This window comes from Culex quinquefasciatus, chromosome 3 (genome assembly GCF_015732765.1).
Source record: "Culex quinquefasciatus strain JHB chromosome 3, VPISU_Cqui_1.0_pri_paternal, whole genome shotgun sequence".
In the NCBI taxonomy this organism is placed as follows: Eukaryota; Metazoa; Arthropoda; class Insecta; order Diptera; family Culicidae; genus Culex; species Culex quinquefasciatus.
In genome coordinates this window covers 178961220-178980571 of record NC_051863.1, presented here as the reverse complement: position 1 = coordinate 178980571, position 19352 = coordinate 178961220, and the positions used below count along the sequence as shown (strand labels likewise).

The following is a 19352-nucleotide window of genomic DNA, read 5'->3' as shown; positions in this document are numbered from 1 at the left end:
CGATATTGCCGGCGTTTTGCGCCGGGACGCGACGAGTCATGTTGATTCAGACAACCTTCACCAACGAATGCTCGGATAACAATGGGGTTGTAGAAGGTTGAGTTGTATGACCAGTACTCTTATAAAAGATAGTTGAAATGTTCAAAGTGATTAAATTGCAATGAAAGCACAACCCAACCCAACATATTATAAGTTGAATTTCTGCAAGGTATGAACCATAAACACGATCCAATCGACAGAATTGATTTTAGAGAAGTTTCTGTCAGTAAATATAATTATAATTTCAAATACAAATCATATGGCATTATCTTAAGCAACCATGCACACCCACGTTTATCTATGGAGGTAGCAAAATAAAGGTGTGCACATTATGGCTTATGATGATTCCATAGCATTTATACACAAATTCACAATTTTATTTATTGGCAGAGAATTCACTAGAATTCAATTCTGTCATTTTTAACGTGTTTTTGAAATCAACGTCAAAAATGTCGAGTTGTATAATAGGTTGATGTTTTTTTTTAGATAAGAATTCTCAACTGTTGAACACTCCAGGGTTATCGTGACACTCCGAATGTTGCGCTGATAGTGGCACTGTGTGCGAGTGTGTCCGCCGCAGCGAAGATTGTTTCATGTTGCCGCTGGGGGTGGTGATGTGGGTGGGACGGTCCTAACTCAGTCCATTCGGTGCGGCTTTTTATGCTTGCACGGATGGGTGAACTTTTGTGTGTGTGAGTGTGTGTGTGTGTTTGCCTCTGACTCGTTTTTGTTGCGGAAGAGCAAGTTGTTACATAAAAATCGTCAAAATGTGGTATGAAAACGGGGTGGGGTTGGGGAGAGTGCTGGAGGTTGCCTGAGGCTCATTTTGGAGGGAGGTTCCCGTTCTGTGGACCAAAGTTTGTTTTTAATCAGGGATTACTCGTGATATTCTGCAGTTCGTTGAACTGTAAGGGAGCGAAAAAATGAGCTTGGTTTTTGTTTGACTCTTTTTTATGGCGAACTAATTGTGGTCATGAAAATTTTGCAGGAATATGGCTCATACTGGAAGTTTAATATTTAACGACACATAAAACAACATTTTTTTAACACTACTATAAGTTAAAGATATCTGTAGAAATTGCTATCAATGTTCGTCAAGGTAAATTTCCTCTATTTTGCGCACCCAAATTGCTACATCATCTACTGTTCCTCACCTTTCATCGAACATAAAAAAGGGTGGTTGAAGGCTGGCCAAAAATTGCACTTTCCTCATCGTTTGATCGACCACCGGGAACCGATTACCGGGCAGTAAATAAAGTTCAACCTTATCTGCGTGGCACAATTTTCCGGCCGTTTTACGCCAAGGTTTGGCACACCATCCTGGCCAAACACGGGTTGTTACCGTAACTTTCTCCTTTCAAGAGTCGACCGGCAGAAGCCCAAGGCCGTCATGTCTATCTAGTTTATCTTGGAGCTAAAAAAGCTTTTCTGGCTAAAACCGCATCATCATCATCATCAGCATGGTTTGGCCTCTCGTCATATCGCACACGGATAGGGTCGACCTGTTCCAAAAAGAACCAGAGGTCATAGTTTCCTGGCACCCGATGTTCCACCTAACATATTCAAATTACATTTGTAGATTTTCAATTTAGATAAGGTTGTACCTTGCCACCGCCTCTCACTTCCAACACAATTATAAAATATTGGCCAAAAAACACACCACCCTGCACCATATCGCAGGAAGAGTGGGGTAGTAGGTAGTCTAAACTAGATTCAACAACCAGTGTCCCACACAAAAATTCCCTTCCCGTGCCAGCCAGGAACGGCCGGGAACGAGAACGGTGCCGAAAAGCTGACTTATGGCATCTGCTGCCGTTAGACTGCTGGTTGGTGGTAGTAGACCAAACCCGGAACGATCCCACTTTTGACGCCATGCTTCATTTTTTCGGGCTTGTCGATTTTGGCAACTGACTAGGAAAAAATATATATATAGTTGGTGTACGAAAAAGTCAGGAAGTTAGGCCTTATGGCCCCGTGGCCAGGTGGCGTAGCAGATGACTGCTATTGTGGAGCACCGTGACTACCCACGGTGTGTGGGGTTATCTTTCTGAGGAAGTAATGAGAACATGGTTTTTGGTTCAGTTCAGTTCAGTTCAGTTCAGTTCAGTTCAGTTCAGTTCAGTTCAGTTCAGTTCAGTTCAGTTCAGTTCAGTTCAGTTCAGTTCAGTTCAGTTCAGTTCAGTTCAGTTCAGTTCAGTTCAGTTCAGTTCAGTTCAGTTCAGTTCAGTTCAGTTCAGTTCAGTTCAGTTCAGTTCAGTTCAGTTCAGTTCAGTTCAGTTCAGTTCAGTTCAGTTCAGTTCAGTTCAGTTCAGTTCAGTTCAGTTCAGTTCAGTTCAGTTCAGTTCAGTTCAGTTCAGTTCAGTTCAGTTCAGTTCAGTTCAGTTCAGTTCAGTTCAGTTCAGTTCAGTTCAGTTCAGTTCAGTTCAGTTCAGTTCAGTTCAGTTCAGTTCAGTTCAGTTCAGTTCAGTTCAGTTCAGTTCAGTTCAGTTCAGTTCAGTTCAGTTCAGTTCAGTTCAGTTCAGTTCAGTTCAGTTCAGTTCAGTTCAGTTCAGTTCAGTTCAGTTCAGTTCAGTTCAGTTCAGTTCAGTTCAGTTCAGTTCAGTTCAGTTCAGTTCAGTTCAGTTCAGTTCAGTTCAGTTCAGTTCAGTTCAGTTCAGTTCAGTTCAGTTCAGTTCAGTTCAGTTCAGTTCAGTTCAGTTCAGTTCAGTTCAGTTCAGTTCAGTTCAGTTCAGTTCAGTTCAGTTCAGTTCAGTTCAGTTCAGTTCAGTTCAGTTCAGTTCAGTTCAGTTCAGTTCAGTTCAGTTCAGTTCAGTTCAGTTCAGTTCAGTTCAGTTCAGTTCAGTTCAGTTCAGTTCAGTTCAGTTCAGTTCAGTTCAGTTGAGTTGAGTTGAGTTGAGTTGAGTTGAGTTGAGTTGAGTTGAGTTGAGTTGAGTTGAGTTGAGTTGAGTTGAGTTGAGTTGAGTTGAGTTGAGTTGAGTTGAGTTGAGTTGAGTTGAGTTGAGTTGAGTTGAGTTGAGTTTAACCTTCAAATATCTATGAATTACAATTAATAATCGAACCTAAGTAGCCACCCTGCCCTAGCTCAGTAGAGTCAGTGTCCTACCCCCAGGGAAGATGATGGTAAAGCACACTAAATGTGCTTTAATGTCTATTATATTTTGTCACGCAATGTTAACCGACCGACCTACACACACACACAAACCGGCGGCCATTGGCTTTCGTGGTGAGTTCTTTTCAAACAGAGAGCAAAAAAAGAGCTTTTCCACCCAAAGGGGGGAAAGGCGAATTGAAGACCCAGCAGAAAGAAATATGGTGAGGAAAAAAAACAATAGAAGAACACAACATAAGCTTAGTATATCCTTAATCATTATGTCCCGAGTCCCCCCCGCGACTGAGTCTCGGCGAAGAAGTGAGAGTGAACGAGCGAGGAAGAGTGATGGCAAGCCATAGACAGAAGCAGGTCAGCTGCGCGGGACGGAGCCACCCTGTGTGGAGCAACGGCGCTTCCGGTTCTGACAGCTTTACGAAGACAAGGAAGGGGGGGTGGATGTGGGGCTCGGAAGTATGTTGCACCGGGTGTACGTGATAGGTCGGGCCCGGTTAGTCTACCAGGCCAGGTCAGGTCGGAGAGTGATGTTCCACCACACGTTACTCACGTTCGGCATATTTCAGATGGACGAGGGGGAAAAAAGTGGGTGTAAAAAAGCCCACGTTTGACGGTGTGGGTTGATGGAAAACTAGCGATAGCATGGGTGGGAAATTGGTGGAACAGATTGGGCTGGACTAGTTTTTAAAGCCATGGTGTGACGCTTTAAGGTAAAATTTAAGTGAACTTTAATTTGATTCATATAATAAATCTTTTTTTTATTTTTTGAATAAATTTTGTGAGTGTGCCCAATGTAAAAAAATGTCACATTGCGCTTTATTTCTTTAGAAATTATGAAAATTATTTATCACAAAAATAAAATTAATAATAAACTTTTTTAACCTAATACCTAAAGACGTGAGTGCACTCCAGTTCAGTCGTCTAATTATTTATATTTGGAACAATGTCGAAAATAATAAATAACTAAAATAAAATAATAAAGGATACGCATTGTAATCAATATCTAATCTTTGATTTTTTTCAACAATTGAGCAACTCTCTACGAAATCGGCCGATTTCAACCATTTTTATTTTTTGTATTTTTTGATTCGGCTCAAACTTTATGGGGGTCTTCCCAATAGCTAAAGAAGCTATTTTGTGTCATTGGTTCACCCATACAAGTCTCTATACAATTTTGGCTGCTGTCCATACAAAAATGGTATGTAAATACTCAAACAGTTGTAACTTTTGAATGAATTTTCTGATCAATTTGCTGTCTTGGGCAAAGTTATAGGTATTGCTGAGGTCTACAGGTACACGGAAAAAAAATTGCAGAATTTTTAATCAACTTTTTTTCACTAAAACTCCATTTCCCAAATACGTATTTTTTGATTTTCGAGATTTTTTATATGTTTCAGGGGACAAACACCATCAACTTTTGAGCCAGCCATTTGAAAAAAATAGTGTTTTCTTGAAAAAATCGAAGTTTCATGCAAAAACAAATTTGACCTTATTTTTTATTGCAAAATTGAATTTGCAATTGAAAACTACTTTACAGATTTTTTGATAAAGGGCTCCGTTTTCAAGATATAGCCACCGAAAGTTTGATTTTAGCGAAATATTTTCAGTTTTTCGATTTTTGAAAATAGTGACCATGAGTGACCATTTCTAAAAAGGTTTTTTTCTGAAAAGTTCAGAAAATTTGCTATAAAATTGTCTGAGAGACATTGAAGATTGGACCTCGGGTTGCTGAGACAGAACCGCTTTAGGAAAAAGAAACAGGAAAATTGATGTTTTCTAAGTCTCGCCAAAACAACCCACCATTTTCTAATGTCGATATCTCAGCAACTAATGGTCCGATTTTCAATGTTAAAACATGAAACATTCGTGAAATTTTCCGATCTTTTCGAAAAAAAATATTTTGAAAATGTTTAAATCAGGACTAACATTTTAAATGGGCGTAATATTCAAGTTTTGGCCCTTTTAAAATGTTAGTCTTGATTTAAAAACTATGTTGAGCCTTAGGCAGGGTTACCAGGTCAAAATTTGAAAAATCTAGCAAAGTATCGAATAAAAATCTAGCAAAATCTGGCAGACGGAAATCTAACAATTCAGAATGGGGAAGGGGAGGGAGGGTATAAATCAATCCAAAAGTTTGTAGAATTCAGATGGGTTTACTGGTTATATGGCCACAAAAATGATAACTTGCAATATCTTTAAGGAAAACACAATCAATTTTATTTTATTTGCATTTAAATTCGTTCATTTTAATCAAAAAATTCTACAAAATGACATAAAGTGAAAAATCTGGCAAAATCTGTCAATATCTGGCACAGAGAAGGGCGAATCTTTATTCTGACAGACACTTGAAAAATCTGGCATTCCCAGATTTATCTGGCAACCTGGCAACCCTGCTTAGCAGCTCTTTTGCTTCGGATTGTTCAATTTGCTGTACGAGCAATTCCAGCTCAAATCGGGAATTTTTCTGGTAATTTTGTACCCGACCCTCTCCGACTTCAATGAAATTTTTTACACATGTTATCCTAGGCCTATACAATCCACTTTGTTTCCACTTTTTTGTTTATACAGCCAGTTGTACTCGAAAATGACATTTGAGAAGAACGTAAGTAATTTAAATATTTTTTTTGTAATTTAAAAATAACTGTATCTCGAAGCCGTTGCATCGTATCAAAAAGTGGTCAGAGACAAACTTGTGGAAAATTAGATGGGTTTTCTGATGAAAATACACTATACACGCCGCCTTCTATGAGATTTTCCAATTTTCAAGCTTAAAATTATATGTTAAGGTGATGTCACGATTTTTTTCGTGCAAAATTTTTGAGAAAATAGCCTAAGATGTTACGAAAAGACTCACGAAAATGCAAGATGGTATGTCTCTCCTTAATAAAATACAAAAATCATTTACTAAAACTGCTTTTTTGAAAAGTGGTCTAAGCGTCAAAATTTTCTAAAACCGATATTGAGAATCGATTTCCCAGACAATTTTAGATAAAAGTCTCCATATTGACCATTGTCCTATGTCCAATCCTTGTGAAGATACAGCGGTTTTAAAAATAATAATGTGGGAAAAATAGGTTTATTGGTAGTTTTGGCAATTTCTTTATGACAGACTTAGAGGGTGACGATTCTCGAGATTTTCAATTTCCCGGGAATCGAGAGTTGAACTTGGCAATTTCCCGGGGGTTTGTTTTTACTATGCCAACAGTGTGAAAAATTTAAAATGAAAAGTAACAAATTTGTTTCTTTTAAATGAATTCATTTACTGTTAATTCATACTAATTCTATGAAATGTTAATTTAAGCAGCCTCATTGTTTTGAGGAACTATATAAAAGTTTTGATTTTTTTTTTCTGAATCTGCAAAAACAAAATGGTTTCATAAGTTTTTTAAGACTCAAAATTGTAGTTTAAAATATTTGCGAATCTCAATTCGCCTGAGTGATTTTTCAAAAAGTTCATAAACATGTTATTTGTTTTTTTTTTTTGTAAAAAAAATTACTAATATAGCTTATATATAATTTCCCAATATCGGGAATTTTGCAATATGATAAACAACGACTCAAAACAACAAAGTATTTTTTTTGTAATTTTTAAGTTCTACATTAAATATTCATTAAAGAAATATTTACAGTTATCAGGAAAACCCAAATGCTCACAAAAATCTTGATTATGAGGATTGCTATGCTCAAGAGGAGATATGGAAATTGAGCTTAACTTGGTTAAGCTTTTCCCTTTTACAAATAATTAGAAAAATAATACTTGAAAATAAAACATTTGATTTTATAACTGGGGTGTAATTGCTAAATATTTTTTAAGGTAAATTTTGGGGTCCACCTTTTTTTGGCTTCTCTCAACTATAGTTATTGGAATTTTTAACAAGTTAAAATTTACACTTTCTGAATCAGAAGATTAGAGAAACATTGGTTTCACATCGAACTTTGGACATTCAAAAAAAACAAAAAAGGTTTTGAATTTTTGAAATGTTTTTCTGATTGGTTTATATAATTTTTCTTCGATAATTCTAAGTTTAAATTTCCCGGGAGTCTCGACCAAATTTCCCGGGAATCGAGAGGTCCAAAAATGGTAAATTTCCCGGGAATTCCCGCTCGTCACCCTCTAGACAGACTTGATTTTTCAGTCTCGTAAATATTTTTACCGGAAAGCTCGTCCAATTTGTCATAAGTTTGTCTTTGACAAAATTTCAATTGGATGTATGGGCTTACAGATATAAGCTTAGTTACATAGCTCATAACTGAAAATAGAATATTTTTTTCAGTGTGGAGAAACTTGGATAGTTAAAAAGCTTACGTAAATATTAAAACGAGTCAAATCAAAAAGCTGTCCAAGACAAACTTATGGCAAATTGGACGAGCTTCCCGGTAACAATATTTACGAGACTGAAAAATCAAGTATGTCATAAAGAAATTGCCAAAACCACCAATAAACCTAGCTTTCCTGGTTCAGGTTATTCACAAAATGTATGTACATTACCTTGAGTAATTAGCGTAATTCAACCAAAATATCAAGATAACTGTGATTGCGCTTTACAACTGTAATAAATATCACTCGCCTAAATAATTTACCTTAATTAAGTTTTACCACTCCACAAAACGTTTTACTACTCGTTAATCATCATCTAGCGAGCGCGCAGAGTGCCACTCCAAAACAACAATCCTTTATTATCCTCAAGCCTAACTTCCGTTTCCTTTTTTCTCTCTCTTTCTTCCCACCCAGAATATGGCCGCCAGTGCAGCGACATCGGCTGTCTGTCCAGTCAGGTGTGCGTGATGGCGTACGACTCGTGCTCCCTGAGCCAGCGCGAAGGCAACGACTGTGGCCGCTACCCGACGTGCAAGAAGAACACCGAAGCCGGACTTGCCGCAGGTCCCAGTGGTAATCATTTGCACACACACACACACACACTGACACACAGAAACACAAAGTCACACACACTTACACGCGATGCAGATTTCTTGTTCCGTTTGCGTTTCCTTTGGGTTGTTTTATTTTGTTCCCGGCTTTGTCTTGTTCCTGAGGAGGGGAAAAGTGTTGTACTTCCTGTGTGTTTATTATGTAAATGTGGTCCAGCCACTCGGGCACATTCATTATTTTTACGAGGGCCAGGAAGTCATCATTTTGTAGATGTATCCACAGCAACAACAACAACAACAGTAGTCACAAACATACACACTCACGCACACACAGTCACAAATCACAATGGAGCAAAAATAACCGCCACCAGCACCATAACCACGATTGTTTCCATTTTGCATTTTGTATCTAGTGTAGAGTAATAGGACTGTCTGCATGCAACGTTTATGAGTTATTGAAATTTCCAGGCAATGTTACGAAACTTTTTTTCATTTCAATTGTTTGTTTACAGTTTTTTTTTTAAGTTTTCTTATCGTAAAATTTGAGGCCTAGTTGCAGGATTTTGAAATTTATTAATTTGTGTTTCTTGAATAATGGAGAATTTATTTTATTTTTCAAACTTCAACAACGCAGATTTTGTGTAAGAAATAATGTGTAAAATGTTTTGAATGGAATCTTTCGATGTGTAATTTCATTACTCAAGTAACTTAACCATAAACTTGTATAACCTTCCAAATTAATTGTTTTTTTTTATATAATGCTTGAAATTAAATACATTATTTTCAATCAAAACACGTTGAGCTATGTTTGATTGAAATATCTATGTTTGAAATATTTAAATTTATGACATTAAGGGGTTACAAACAAGTAAATCGGCAAAAATGTCAGAGGTTGGTGTGAGCACACATTTGAACTTTTTTCTAAATTTGTTTTCATGGATTTGAAATATACATTTTCATTTGTTAACAAAATAAATTTGAATACATTTGGTTGAATCATTGCTGAGATATAGCTATTTGATGTTAGCAGTTTAAAAAAACGGGTGCCACGATATCTCAACACTGCGTAGACCAAATCGGCTCAAAATTTTGGTGAAGACTCGTTGAACCAGTCCCATGTGCATGACAAAAACCAATTTAAAAAAATATATTTTTTAAAAAGAAAAAATATTGTTTATATTTTTCATGTAAAAATTTTTGATTTTTGTATTTTTTTTAAAAAGCAAAATTCAAAAATCGGAATTCGCCATGCACATGAGTTATGTCTTGAGAGTCTTCACCTCAAATTTCAGCCAATTTGGCCCATAACATCTGGAGATATCGTGACACCCGTAAATAAACTTGGTGTCTCGAGCAAAACGCTCAGAAAGTTTGACAGTCCACTTTGCGCATGGCAAAATTTTGAGTTTAAATTGCCTCTAACTCAGTTCATGTATCTTCATGAAACTTTTAGGAGTGATTGAATATCATCTTTTTAGTGAATTCATTTTTTTTTTTTGATTATAAGAAATTTTGTGATTTCTTACATGTACATGTAACCCCTTAAACAGTAACAAAAAGTTTCATTTTTAAAAAGCTGAAATTTCATAGTAGAATATTACCTCGTTTTGCAATATAATTCAACTACAATTTTAATTTAAAAAAATCACATAAAATGATGTAATTTTACACATTTTACATTTTTTTACACATTAAATGATGTAATTTTACATCATTTTTTATCACACGCAATTTTTTCTCATTTCCCAATATTACCATGTTTTTTAAAGGTTAAATTCAATGATTTTTTAAAGTCAGGTGAATTTTTCCCCACAAAAAAAAACAATATTTTTTCTGTCCATCTCTATTTTTATAAAACTCTTTTTCAAATACAAAATAGTATGTAGTTGTTTCTTGTTTCTAAAAATCGATAATATGAATTTGTTTTTTTTATTTTATGGACAAAATGACATTGAAAACATGCGAAAAAACTATTTTTCAAAGAATCAAAAATCAAAATCCTGAAAATGACACCCAATAATCCTTGTTTTGCCTTGGCAAGCTTAAGTTGGTAAAAACATATAAAAAATGATCTGAGTTTTTTTTTACTTGTAAAGCACAACACTTTAAATAAGTAAACATTGAAACTGTCCGTAATGGTATAGAGTCCCACATTTGTTTTCAACTTTTTTCTTTAATTGAGGTATTCCTTGTGGGACAGTAATGCTACTTTCATAATAACTCATACAAGAATTCTAAAAACATTATCAAAATCAACTTAAATAAGGTTTAATGAACGTAATAAATAGTGTCTAGTTACAATACATGAATAGCAATGTTGAATTAGGTTAAATTTGAACATTTTTCATGAAACTTTTTTTTCATTGTGGAGTGGCACTTTTTGGGCAATACAATACATATTTTCATACTATAAGTTTGACTAATGAAATGATGCGGTTTTACAAAATAGAAATATAAATTTCTAAAAAATATAATTTCCAAGAACTTTTTCAAAAGTTACACAAAAACAATTAAAAAGGAGTTACTTACTACTGTGCCTCATTATTCCTTAGATTCTTTTGTTGAAGTTTTCTTAATTAGAAGTTCTTAAGAACATCTTCTTCTTCAAGTAATTTAAAATTTATGAATAACATGTTGTTTTTCTTGGTTTAAAAAGTTAAAATTCAATTCAATTAAATTTAATAAAAAAGGATTTAGTTTTAAAAAAAACCTTAAAATACCATCTTTAATGTTTGAATTTATTCTGATACTGTTTTTACCAATTGCTGGTTTCAAATTATTTTTTTTTACTTTTCACATTCTTATCAAAACAGTAATTCTCATATGAAATCAGTTTATATAAGTAACAATTTTTCCTTTTTGATATCAACAATATTAGAAAAAATACTTCAAGGGATAAGAAAATATGGCTGCAATATTTCATTTGCATTATTTGTATAATTTGCAAAACAAAATAACTTTAATATTTATGTTAATGCATTCAAAGTTTCTTATAAGGAATATTGAAACAACATTGGAAATCTTAACATAAAAAGTTTAATTCCATTATGGACTGTAATCAAAATATTTCTGAAAAAAGAAGATTCGTGTCAAATGGAACCAAAATTGTTTGAAATTTGTTAAGTGACAACTGAAAAAGATCCTTGATTATATTTTTGAATTAATTGATCGAAATGCTTGGCTTTTTTCGGACTTGGCCTTTGATAAACAAGTTTTAGATTCTTTCATTATTTGTTCATAATTTTATTGTTTTGTTTCTTATTTCATGTTTAAAAAAAGATAGTTATTTTTACAGTTCTAGGGTTGTTTAAACACGGCCACATATTTTAAATTATAGCGTATAATACATGTTTTCAAATCCATTCGCTAGTTTCCCCGGAATGACTGTCGGTATACTGTCTGCACGCAAGATCTCGTTTACTGTTGCCCTCATTTTACCTGTCTAGCTCTCTAAATTAACCGTCTGGGTCTGGCCCTTTCCCCTTTCCCAAACTGTCCCGTTTCGTTCCCCCCCGTCCCGAAAATAATTGCAGGTGTCCTCAGTCTGAACCCTGCCCCGGAGAACACCAAGTCCAAGGATACCGTCTATCCGAACATCCCGATCGATCCGAACTACATCTTCGGCAACGTCCAAACGACCAAGTCGCCGTTCTTTAGCCACCAGCCGTACCCGCCGCCACAGCCGGGCCTCGGAAGCCTCCCGTCCGTCTTCCAGCCAATGTACCCGCCACTGAATCAGCCACCAGCTGGCGCCCAGGTCCCGATTGCCTTCGGGGCGTCCCCCCAGAATCCCTACTACCCGCCGAGGCCGCAAAATCCGGCGACCTCGACCGAACCGAGCCTCTGGAACCAGTTCCTCTACAACAAACAGCCGGACAAGCGACCCCGAAACGGGGCGGCCCTCCCAAGTCTACGATCCTCCTCCCTTGCGACGGTCCTGCTGGCCTCCGCCGTGGTACTCCTCACTAACATCCAGAGGCACCGCGGCCAAAGTGTCCTGGCGGGCTGGTTATAAAACGCCCAAACGCCACTCCCCTTTAAACAAACGGTTAATTTCACATTTTTCATAACCATTTTATGTTCTAAACTCACCACCCCTCCCGATTAATGTTGGCAATGTTGGTCCACTAAACGCAACCACACACTAACACTAACACAAGTCCCCCCTTTTCCCCCGAAATGTTCCCAAAATGAACAGCTTGCAGAGCAATAAAAACATCAGAAAATGTATATTTTTATGTGCGAAACTGTAAAAACACACAGCAAAATAATAAAAAAGAGGGGGCTAATTAGCGCGCGCGAAAAACGAACCGGAAAGACTAACCAGGAAATGATGATGAACTTGAAAACTCCAATTAGAGACTTAATTAAAAATAATAGTGAAAACGGGAGAGAATAGAATTTCAGAGGAGGGAAAAAATGGCGCACACTTTTTTTTTCGGGTTGGGGAAACTAATCTCGACTGAGTTTGCACAGGCCACACCTGGGGCTTGAAAAAGGGGGGGAGCTCAGTGGAAATTGGGGTGAGCGGGACGAAGGGAAGTTTTTGTTTGGTCAGTTAATTGTTTTATAATTGCGGAATAAATTGAGTGCGGCAGTGTGGCAGGGGAGAGACAATAGTCAAAATGGCCGGTTGTGGTGAGACAATGATAACGGTGGGCACAAGTTTGTCCATTAAAGTTTTTAGTGAGTATTTGAATTAATTGTGGGGAAAGCGTTCCGGGAAGGACACTGGAGCAATGACTGACAATTTTAATATACACTTTTTTAACCTGTAACATAATATTTTTTTGATATCAAAATCACAAATTGAGTAATGAATCTACACAAAAAAAACATAGGCAATAACATTTGGTGGAACAAACCTGGGTGATGAATAGAGAGAATGCGTAACGTGATTTCCGAATGATCCCACTTTGTTTACATCTACAAAGTAGGAGACTGTTCAAGCACAAGCATGACTTTTTCCTTACTGCTAAATAAGCTGTGTTATAATCAGTAGTATGTGTATTATTTTGTCTAGTTTTAAAATTTTTTGCTGGAAAATTGTCGCGTTTCATTCGGTTAGAAGAATTTTTTTTTACGGGTAACGAAGAACTGCGGCATGAGTGTCATTCTGCGATGTCGCAGATAAATTCCTTGGCTGATTTTGGAATCCTGCAGCTCTTTCGGATCCAGCGAAAAAACATCACTAATTCTAGCGAAACTGATCCAACAAACAGAGAAGATTTTCACTAAACCAGGTTTTCAAATGGAATAAAACAATGAGGACAGCTTCTGGATGGATACAACAGGATCGAATCGATAAACAACAACCATTCATAATTATAAAAAAAATGTCGATCTCGCCTTCAACTTTCTTATGATTTCTTGACTTCAACTCCAAGTTCTCAAAAGCCACACATTTTTTCATTCTTGCAAAAAAAATAAAATAAATAAAAACAATTTTTAATTATCAATAACAATACTCTCTTCTTTAGGCGAATAGTTAATTGATTCCACTTTGACAGTTCAAAATTGAGGCCGTTTTGTGGACCACTCTTCAGCACCCAGGAACAAACCTTTCAAAAAAAATGCGTGAGGAATAAATTTTCAAATTAATCACAAAAAAATTATGTAAGCAATATCTGTCTTGCATTACAGAAGTTTGTAAATTTGCTGATTTGAGCAGAATAAACTCAGCTTTGGAGTGTAAAAATTATAATTATCCGTAACGTAGTTTTCGAATGATCCAGACTGGGCCAGATGTAAACAAAAACAAGGCAGAAACACACATTTGAATTGTTTTGAAACTTTTTGTAAATTCAACATTCCTCTAGAAAGGTTTTAGCAATGCCAATCCACTTTGTCGAAAATACCAAAAATCTCTCAAAAATACCGGACTTACCGGTCAAAAGTTACAGCCAAAAAGATGCAATGTTGCAACTCGAATATCTCGAATAATGGTTTTTTTGAAACTCCAAATATTATTGTTTGAATAATTTGAGATTTCAAGGGAAAATTGTATGGTATCCCTCAAATGAAATTCAAAAATTGTCTCACCTTTTACAATGTAGTTTTAGCCGCAGAATCAGAATTTGCCTCAGAATTCTGCCTTAGGTGTTAAAATATTGATTTTTTTTATCATAATTTGTGTTTTATCGGTGTACATAGTAAATATACATGGAATCGAAAAATATAAACAAAAATATATTTTGTCAATTTGGGTAAATTCTGAGGCTATATTCAGATTCAGCGGCCACAATTACATTTAAAGTATGTAACTTTGCTTAATAAAAAAAATTAAAGTATGTAAAAGTATGTTTAATGAAAAATCATCCAAAAAATTTTTTTTGAGCATTTATAGTGCTCTGCTTTAATTTTCAAATGCAACCTGGTGCAAACAAATTGGTATGCGCTCGAACTAACTTGAATTCTGAAAATGAATCATTTTTTTACCATAAACTGGCTGTAATTTTTGACCAAAAATTCCAAAATCATTAATTCGAAACAGAAAATGTTTCCAAAAATATTTTTAAAAAACTGATTTTGAGGGTTTACTCTTTTTCTATTGAAAAAATAGTCGAAGTTGCATGATAAAATGTAGGTCTCTTCAACAAAGTAGCTTGGAGTGGCATGTCCTACAACTTTCTAAAAGAGCTAACCATTTCTAAACATATTCCTGAAAAGTAAGATTTTTTGAAACACCCTAATCGTAAACCACCCCAATTTTCAACCAAAACAAGAGTGAAAATCGGAATAATCGGATATTCCAATTTTCAATGCTTTAAATGAATTAAAAAAAAAGTTTTTGGAAAATTTCGAAAATAAAAAACAATCGACTTGCTATCGTCAATCTGGTAAAAAGTTCAATTTTTAAATAACTTCAATGTTGACTAAATATATTTTATAGATTTCAATTTATATAGTAAACATGACAGAAAGTGGCTCATAAAATTAACAGTTTTTGACAAGAAAGTTTTTGAAGTTTGTTGTTGCTCCAAAATGTTGATTTTGTGATATTTTTGAAAATTTCTAGCAAAGCAATCCCAAAATTTAAATAAATCCAACATTATTTATACCGAATCGCCAAATCAACTGACAAACTCTAACCCTAAAGTTCTCCCTGAATTCCACTAGCTCATTACCTCGAGCCTCTCTCTGATTACAGCATGGGAATGATAAACATTCAAAGTCTAAACAAATCTCCTAAACCAACACTCACCTGTAGTGCACCCACCAACCAAACAGCACACATCAGAACTCAATTTTCACCAGGCCCAAATTAGCACACTATCAGCACGGCAAAGCAAATACAACTTTTCATTAACAAAAAAAAAGTAAACACCAACTCAACAGGCTAAATCAACATTCGCAACACTACCAGTTCACCTTTTTTGTTGTTGTTCGTCGAAAGAGAAAAAAAAGAAGAAAAAAAATCATTCATAATTATTCCAATCAGTTGTACGGCCAAAAAAGGGTACGCGAGCTCAATACAATTGAGCATGACTAAAACACGGAAATTGCACGAATAAGCAAACTTTAAACGTGTGAAAACTGCAATGTAAAACGTAATGAGAGAAGAAGACATCCCTTTGAAAAAGGAAAACCTAATTTAAAGACACACTGAAATCGGCACGGAAAACACGCAGAATGAACGGGAAAACGAGAACAAGTGAAATTCTTCCATTTAACAAGTTCAAATATCGAACATATTCAACTATTAAATAAAAGTTGTAACGCCCCCCGGTCGATCCCACGAAAGGGCCACCAAACTCAACTTTTAAAGGTGCAACTTATTGGGGAATCAACAACCGAGGGGTGAGACACTGTCAAACAAAAAACTTAAAAGAATCGTAGTAGTTGTGTTAGAACGAAACAAACTAACCAAAAAAATGGATAAAACAGGAAAACAGCAACAAAAAAGAACAGAACTATATAAATTTAAACGCAACAGCCTTATACCTGATTAGAGAAATTTTAGTCCTTAAGCGTGACAGAACCACACCACGAGGACGCAAAAAATGGAGAGCAAATTTTACACCCACAAAGAAAAACAAACTACAGAACAAAACGAGAAAAAAAAACAACAACAGTAATAGCCCCTTTATTCTTCCCAGGATATACGATAGAGCAGAAAAAAAACAATACCTTTAAAATTAACACAAACACAGAAGCAACTATAGCACACAAACAAAACTTGAACTTGAATCAACTAAATGGAACGAATGAAATGTTGCGAATGGAAATAAACGAGAAAGCTTAGCGAAAGAAAGAAAAAGGTTGAAAAATTAGCCCCAAATTAAGGGTGGCCCTCCCGGGCTAATCCTTCACTGGACCGCTCCCCTTACTGGTGGAAGGAGCAAAAAAAAGGTTTGATGGTGTGAAACGGTTAGCCACAGACAAATGGATGGTGTTAGCAAATTTTCAATTAGAATCGACAAACATGCATGCAACGAGCTTACGGAATAACATGCACTGAACAAAAAATACACGATAAATTCAGGTCATGTTTGCTTTGTTTTTCAAAATTTTATTAAATGCAGTCCAGACTTGATCATCCGAAGTCCTCGGAAACATGTTACATTTAATAATTGCATCTTTTTTGTAAAACAAAAAAATTAAACCATTTTCGAATCGATCTCGTCTTCAAAATGACTGCACTATTTTTTTGTTTATTTTTTAATCATTAATTTTGAAATGATTTTTCAAAAACTGTTTGTCTGTGGCTAACCATTGTAACGAAATGTGCTAGCTGCTTAGCGGCCCCCCAATTGGTGGAACGTAATAAACTCGAAATATATGCTAATCCAAGTCCGCGTCCAACGTGGCATTTCCAAGGGTCCCATGCCCAACCCGGAGCCGGTTGGGAGAGGTCCATTAGCGAAAGTAAAACACACAAACACAAAAACAAGCAACGATCATGTAAATAAAGTTATTAGGTGACATTTTAATTAACACAGAGTAAACCACAGAGAAAGAGAGAGAGCGAGGCGAAAAAACGAAAGATAGCAAGTGTGGCTAACGAAACCATTTTTTGTACTAATATTCCCTGCCTATCCCCCTTCCCCCTGATAACAAAAACAAAAACCTTCCCATTTTACGACGGTTTTTGTGGTTTGACAATTACGTTCGCCACAGCTTAGTGTGAACGGTTGTCAAGCTCATAGCCGGACTTGTACTTGTAAAATATGTAGAAAATATTATTTTCTTTATTTGGTGAAGGCATTATCAACCTATCAATCGTTATCGTTCAAAGAACGCAAACGGCAATCACTAGCTTTAGTTTTATCCGTCCCCTTATTTTGGTTTTAGGGTTTATTTTGTTATTACACTATATTTTAGTGGAGTATCACTTTTCAAGTAACCAAGACTAAGCGCCTAATCTCGAAAATCTCGGTTTAGATTTGACACTTTTTAGTTTGTACCCCGTTGGTTGGACAAAGTCAAACTAAAAAGTGACGAACTGTCACTTTTTAACAAGGCGCTCACGCACAACATCAAAACAAACGTTTGGTAGTGTGTGTGAGGGCCGTATAAAACGGTTGTCAAACTAAAAATGAAACAAGATGTTTTGACATCAGTCAGCCAACTGCATCATTGAACAAATATTTTTCAAAAGAGTGAAGGGTTACTTGGATCGACTATTGTTTACAATTATTTTACACCCCCTTTTTGTTAACCCTCCCTATGCTTCTTCTTGAGTTACTGAAACCTTATTTTTTGTTTTGTTTTCTTATTTCTTCACCGCACCCCTTTTCCACCCCGTCCCTGGCCCTGGTTGCGCAATCATGTCCATTTCACCCCCCGCGCCAGACTCTAACACCGACCTGTACAGTAACACCCCGGACCGTCCCAAGCCGGGAGCGTCGGCGCCGTCGGACGATGATGTCCTCGCCAGTCTCGGTCTGAACCCCTCCCAACCCATCCCCAACAACCGTCCCTCTGGTAACAACAACGGTGGCCACAACCCGTACCAGAATCCTTACCCCACGCTCCCGCCCCGACAGCCCGCCCAACCCGCCCAGCCCCAATATCCCGGAGGAGGAAGCAACTATTACGGCGGTGGTGGTGGTGGTACTGGTGGTTCCTCGCACTACGGAGGCAATCGCGGTCAATTTGACGGCGCTGGTGGAAATATTGTGGTGCCCAGCCCGAAACCTCCGACGCCAGCTGGCGGCGGTGGCGGTGGCTTCTTCAGCGGCATCTTCGGCGGAATTCAGAACGCCGTGTCGAACGCGGTCAAGCAGCAAGTTGGAACGTACATCAACCAGCGGCTCGGAATCGGTCCGGCGGCCGGTGGACAGGCCGGCGGTGCCGGAGGACTTGGTGGGCTGCTGGACGCGCGCAACTTTATCGACCAGAAAAAGTTCGGTGGACTGTTTGCGGAGAAACCGGCGGCGGGAAATTCCGGTAGTTCGGGATCGTCGTCGGGTACTTCCGGTGGAAATCCGTACCCGGTGACGGTGGACCAGCGACCGATTCAGAGCGTTGTTGGCCAACAGCAGTACGCTAGCAGATCGTCTGAGCAGTCGTCCCAGTATGGTCAACGGAAGCCCCAGCAGCAGGGAACTCCGGCTCCGTACGGATGGAAGCTGGATTAGGTGAAGAAAAAAGAAGAAGAATTGAATGATATTAACACCACTAATGATACTCCACAAACTGGAATGATCCATCACACAAAGCAAATGATGCAGATTTAAATAAATATATTTCTTTTTTATTACTAACCCGTAGGTTTAGTTCAATCAATATCCTTCCCAAGATTTGTTATTTTTGGTATCTAATAAATTAACATTGACATAAGTGATGTTTCTATTTCCAGGACTGGTTAGAGTGAACATCCCTATTATAAAATGGTCAAAAGTCCTCGTCGAAACATTTAAAAAATGATGCTACTTTAGAAGGTAAGTAAAAATTACATCCACTTAATGTTGTATTCCATATACTGCCATTCTACGCACAATTGTCTCATGTTGGAAAATTTGCAACTGAAAAAACGCTTCTGAAATTTATTCTTTGTTTTTTACGCATTTGTCCATATTACCCCACTTAGTAGATTATCAACTTTGTTTACAATCGATTATCCGAAGGTTTGTATGAGACTTCGAACAACGAAAAAAATTTCGTGTTTTTTTATTTTTCTTGTTTTTACCATCAATTTTGAGTTCTGCGATCCCACATTTTAGTCAAATCTGAGTACTTCCGGAAGTTCTTAGTGGTCCAGAACATCCCAATATGATGCAGCGTATCCGTAGGTCACTGAAGCTACCGATGGTGCAAACCCTGATGTTGGTCCCCGTAGAACTAGGTAAAATCGGAAAAAACGGAATCGACGTAACACCTTATAATGTGGCCC

The 19352-nt window shown here is 36.8% G+C and overlaps 1 protein-coding gene across 3 annotated transcripts in view; it reads left to right on the top strand.

Moving 5' to 3' along the window:
• LOC6041083 (translation initiation factor IF-2) overlaps window positions 1-18799 on the top strand; it is a 161673-nt gene extending 142874 nt beyond the window's left edge. For 2 of the 3 annotated variants that reach the window (XM_038266155.1, XM_038266156.1), the window contains exons 3-4: window positions 7878-8036; window positions 17810-18799. In XM_038266155.1, coding sequence (XP_038122083.1) covers window positions 7878-8036; window positions 17810-18597 — 947 coding nt within the window. In that variant the 3' untranslated portion in view covers window positions 18598-18799. The remainder of the gene's footprint in view (window positions 1-7877; window positions 8037-17809) is intronic. The other variant, XM_038266157.1, reaches the window with a different exon arrangement.
• Window positions 18800-19352: the final 553 nt, after the last annotated feature.